Consider the following 4,638-nt stretch of genomic DNA (forward strand, 5'->3'; position numbering starts at 1 on the left):
ATTGTAGATCTCCCTTCAAAGAGCTGTAGGCTGAGGCAAAGTGCTTTGTAAAGAAACCAGCGATTGTAGACTGGTTACCTGCCCTCATATCCAGATAAGACATCTCATGCGGCAGATCATCACTTTTCCATTTTTTGTAATTCACATGCCTGAAAAATTTCTTTCAATAAACGTGAATTGAGTAAGGAGACGAAATTGATGATTCACCAGTCAGTCTTCAGACCAACTGTCCTTTACGTAAAGTTTACGGAAGCGAGAGCTGGGTCGATTCTCAAAATTTAATACATGGTCTGGAAGTGGCTGATATGAAAGTGTTGCGTATGATTTCTGGAGTATCGCGTAGAGATCAATGGGAAAATCGTATTCGAAACGAAAGAATCCGTGATGAGTTGAAGTTTGAGTCGGTTGATGACGTCGCAAGGAAGTCAAGATTGAGATGGTTTGGACATGCAACGTATGAGTGAGTCGCGTTTGCCAAAGAAGATTTTGTATGCTCAATTCTGTAATCCTTGGGTGCTGACCGTGCACTGTGTTTATATTCTCTTCTTAATTGTTTCTAAAATATTCTACTGATTAAAATGTGTTAAGCTTTGCTGACTTTGTTTTTCATCTCGATTAGTGGCTTGTTAAACCATTTCGGTTGCTTCCTGATGATTTTTCTTTTTAACTGGACATTAGTTTCGATTGTTGACTTTACAATTCGTTACAATTGTATAGAAATTGTCAAGTCTTAGTTCTTATGAATTTGTATCGAATTCCTTACTCACAAGATTTCGATTAGTCCAGATTAGTCAGTATTTCAATTAGTCCAGTACTGACTCAATATGAATTTTAATTTTGAAACAAGTAATTCAGTGGAAATTTACTCTGTTTTTTTTTTTTTGCATAAATAAGTTCTTCTATGTGCCATGTTTCTCTGTTTCTTAGATCACTCTCATTGAACTCTTTTATGCTCTGGATGGCAGCAACGCTGGATGAAACTCTGTTATTAAGTACGGATTCGTCATATGCGAATAAAATATGACCAAATGTGAAGGCAAGTTTCTTTGACATATGATTTGTTCAGAGTATTAAAAGAAACTACCAATGAAACACTTACCGCAAACACTTTGAATTAAATCTTAATTCTAATTTTCAAGCATCCATTTTAGCATCCATCATTGCTTCATCCGGTCATCGATCCGCTGCCTGATTGAAAGAATACCGCTCATTTATCTCGCAATTGAGACAGATCGATGGAGGGAAGAAGGAGGAAATAAAACACAAACACCATTCGAATATTCAATCCAAATTGAATGACTAGATTTTATCCAATTTTTGTTCAATGTTCTTACATTCGTCTACTACATTGTATTCCGTAAAGTGTATGTTTGTTTTCGAGAGAGATAGAGTGAGAGACAAATAAAGATAAACTCAAAACGAAAACGAAAACACTCAAAAATACGTTTGAAATTAAATTTAAATGAACTGAGAATTACGAGCAATATTAATAATGTTCAATTCACAAACTGAAAAGAAATGTGTATAGCATTAAGTATATCTTGAGTGAATGTTGTTGTCTTTTTTCTATAATTTCTCAGTCAGTTTGATGTTCCTGTTGATCTTATTATTATTTTTATCAATATTATTAATACATTTATTATCTCAATTACGAACAATAAGTTCTTGTGCATAAAATATATTTACGAAATTCTAATGGAAAATAATTTAATCTGTTTCATTGTTTTTTTAAATTTATAGATGAAATAGGGGTAAAAGTTTTTTAATCGAAAGATAAAATATGTGGCCAAATTGTATAAGCGCCCTAATTTTCATTAAATAAAACTTATTGGTTCTCTTATATATTTTTTTTTGTTTTCTTTTTTTAATTCTATACATTCTTCTTTTGCTAAATGCTAAAAAACAAACAAACAAATTACCGTACAGATGAAAGCATCTGAAATTTGAATTAAAAATAAATAGATTCTTTCATTTTCATTTCGTCGGTTTTTGTTATCTAGAGTAGCACACGGTGCATAAACTCACACTTATCTATACAATAAATTAAAGAGATTGGAATTAAAAAAATTGTTCCAAAAAAGTTGATAAAAGAAAAATAGAATGTGGGAGTTGCTTTGAAGGGATCTACAGCAAAGAAGAAGAGATGAAAATATGGTTTATTTGACTTATTCAAGATTCGTCAAAATAAGACACTTTAGAAAACCTATTCCTTTGCTTTGTGTGTAGCATTATATTTATAAATGTTTGTTTTTTTTTCTCTTCCTGTTACAAAATCGAGACAAATTTAAATTTATTCTGAGGAAAATTGTCAAATCCAATTCGATTAACACGACAAAAAGCGATATCAATTCAATTAGCACTTGATTTTCGAATTTTAAAAAGGAAGAGTCTACCGAGCTGTTTTCTGTGCACGGTGTAAGTCCGTTTTAAGAATATCTCATTTGCAAAATGTTAAAATGCATGTTTGGTAAAACACAGAAGCTCCCATTGACACGAATACAATTTATGTTGTTGTTATTTTTCGTTCGTTTTAATGTGTGATTAATTTTAGATGAAAATAATTAAAAACGAGTTAAAATTCAAATGGTGTAAATCCGATTTTCGGCAATGTATTATGCCATACATTAATCATTTTTTTTCATGTTTTTCGTTACAAAAAAACGTATATTATCAACAATTTCATGTTTTTTTCTTCATCAATTTTGTAAGTTGAGCAAATATTTGTATGTAGCACATATCGAGATAAAATTCTCATTACATTATCTTTCAACAACAATGTGTTGTAGTTGTTTTTTTTTTTTAATTATTATTTTAGAATAATGACACATATGACAAGTTGGATGCATTCAAACAGTTGACTGAAATCAGAACATACAGAAGAAATGTGTATCTCCTGGAGGAAGGAATCATAATTGGCAATTATCGTCAATTTTCAATTGTATATATGTATGTCTTGATTGCTTGTAAAATAATTCAATGAACATTTCGAATATATGTGTATATTTTTGTGTTTGGATGCTATTTTTTTTTTCTATTGTTGTTATATGTTTTTCGACAGAGCACAAGTATACATGTATAGATATGGGTGTGTGTAATATATGGCCACTACAATTTTGTAAATATAATTATATAATATAGCAAATAGCCAAATAGCTCTTAAATTTCTGCCTGAGTGTTTATCAAATAAATGATGTGCATCATTTTATTAAATAAATTCCGTCAAATGTGTATTAACCTTTCATATTTTAAACATCAATTTTAAACAATTACCAATAAATATTCAGTTGTATTCATTTGAGTTTGTTATTTAAATACTTGAACCTGCATATAAAATAAAACAAAAACGATAAATGTATCCACGATAAGAAATTGGGAGCAATAGTGCAGTATGAAAACAGAAACAAAAAAATAAATGCATTTGAGATAGATGAGAAACGAGTGAGAATGTATATAGTTAAGATGCATTGAATGACAAAAGGCAATTAAATTTATTGTAATTGTTGATTTTTTCTTGTCTTGTTGGTTTTGTTTGATTTACCTTTCACTGAGAAAAGTATGTTGTTGTTAGTTATTTTTCTTTGTTATTTAAATACTTTCACTAAAACACACATAAATTCTATGCCAAACTTCTATTTGAGTTGAAAATCATGTTGTTGTTCATTTGATTTTTTAAACAAACTCAAATTGTTGGCAAAAATAGTTTTAATATTGAACTACACAAGTTTCCAGAACTTTGTCCCAATATATATATATTTATAAACACTAAATGTCTAATTCGTTTTTGTTGTCTTGATTTGGTTTGCAATAAATTAGCTGTAAAAAAAACTAATGTCATTACAAATTACAATATATAGCTAATGCTTAGATAGACATTCTTCTGCATTGAGATAGAGATAAATGTGTCTTTTTATTTTAAATAATTGTTATGCTCTCTGATGTTTCAATCCAATTTTGTATTGAATTTGAACATTCAATGTATGTCTCCATGTCATTTCGTTTGTATAAATATCCGATGCTGTTGTGTGAGTTTATTTGTATATGAATATATCTCTCTCTGTTTTGTTTTCTCTCGCTTACTCTATCTCTCAATCTAGCTGTTCTCTATGTCTCATTCGCATGCGAGCTTTCCGTCAAAACTACTCAAAGCAATTGCAAATGCTTGCAAGGCACACAAAGGGTATCGAAAATCCATTGTAAATACATCTTCTGACGTTCGACCAAATTGCATTACAATATATTCGGGATCTGAATCATGAACCAGTTGAAAGTTTTTCACCGATGCCTGCGTAACCCGACCATGGAAATTTAAAACATACGATTGTGTATCATCATTCCAAACGGGCGTTTTATTATGCAATTCCACAACATTGTCCATATTCTGTGTGAGTAAATGATTCGATTAAGTTATGGGTTCATTTATAATGAAACTTTGTTTGTCCACAGAAACTATTACCTTTGTTTTCCAGCTATCTAACAATCCCTGTTGTGTTGAATCACATGAACTTATTTTGACACGTTGATCGTCTTCAGTCATGCCAGGCAAAAGAACTGTCATATTGCGTGGACCTTTGAAACCCAAAATATTGGTATCCTATCGCATAATCCAAAGAATAAAAAGAATGTATGAATGAATAAAAA

At 30.5% G+C, this 4,638-nt stretch overlaps 1 protein-coding gene across 2 annotated transcripts in view; it reads right to left on the reverse strand.

Moving 5' to 3' along the window:
- Positions 1-1,272: 1,272 nt before the first annotated feature.
- Positions 1,273-4,638, reverse strand: part of LOC116344030 (protein king tubby 1) — a 17,633-nt gene continuing 14,267 nt past the window's right edge. For both annotated transcript variants that reach the window (XM_031772405.1, XM_031772397.1), the window contains 2 exons: positions 4,454-4,591; positions 1,273-4,378 (listed from right to left, as the gene is read on the reverse strand). In XM_031772405.1, the coding sequence (XP_031628265.1) occupies positions 4,109-4,378; positions 4,454-4,591 (408 nt within the window). In that variant the 3' untranslated portion in view covers positions 1,273-4,108. The remainder of the gene's footprint in view (positions 4,379-4,453; positions 4,592-4,638) is intronic.

The sequence above is a fragment of the Contarinia nasturtii genome, unplaced genomic scaffold (genome assembly GCF_009176525.2).
Source record: "Contarinia nasturtii isolate CC-2019 unplaced genomic scaffold, AAFC_CNas_1.1 Cnas_scaffold_129, whole genome shotgun sequence".
Taxonomy (NCBI): Eukaryota; Metazoa; Arthropoda; class Insecta; order Diptera; family Cecidomyiidae; genus Contarinia; species Contarinia nasturtii.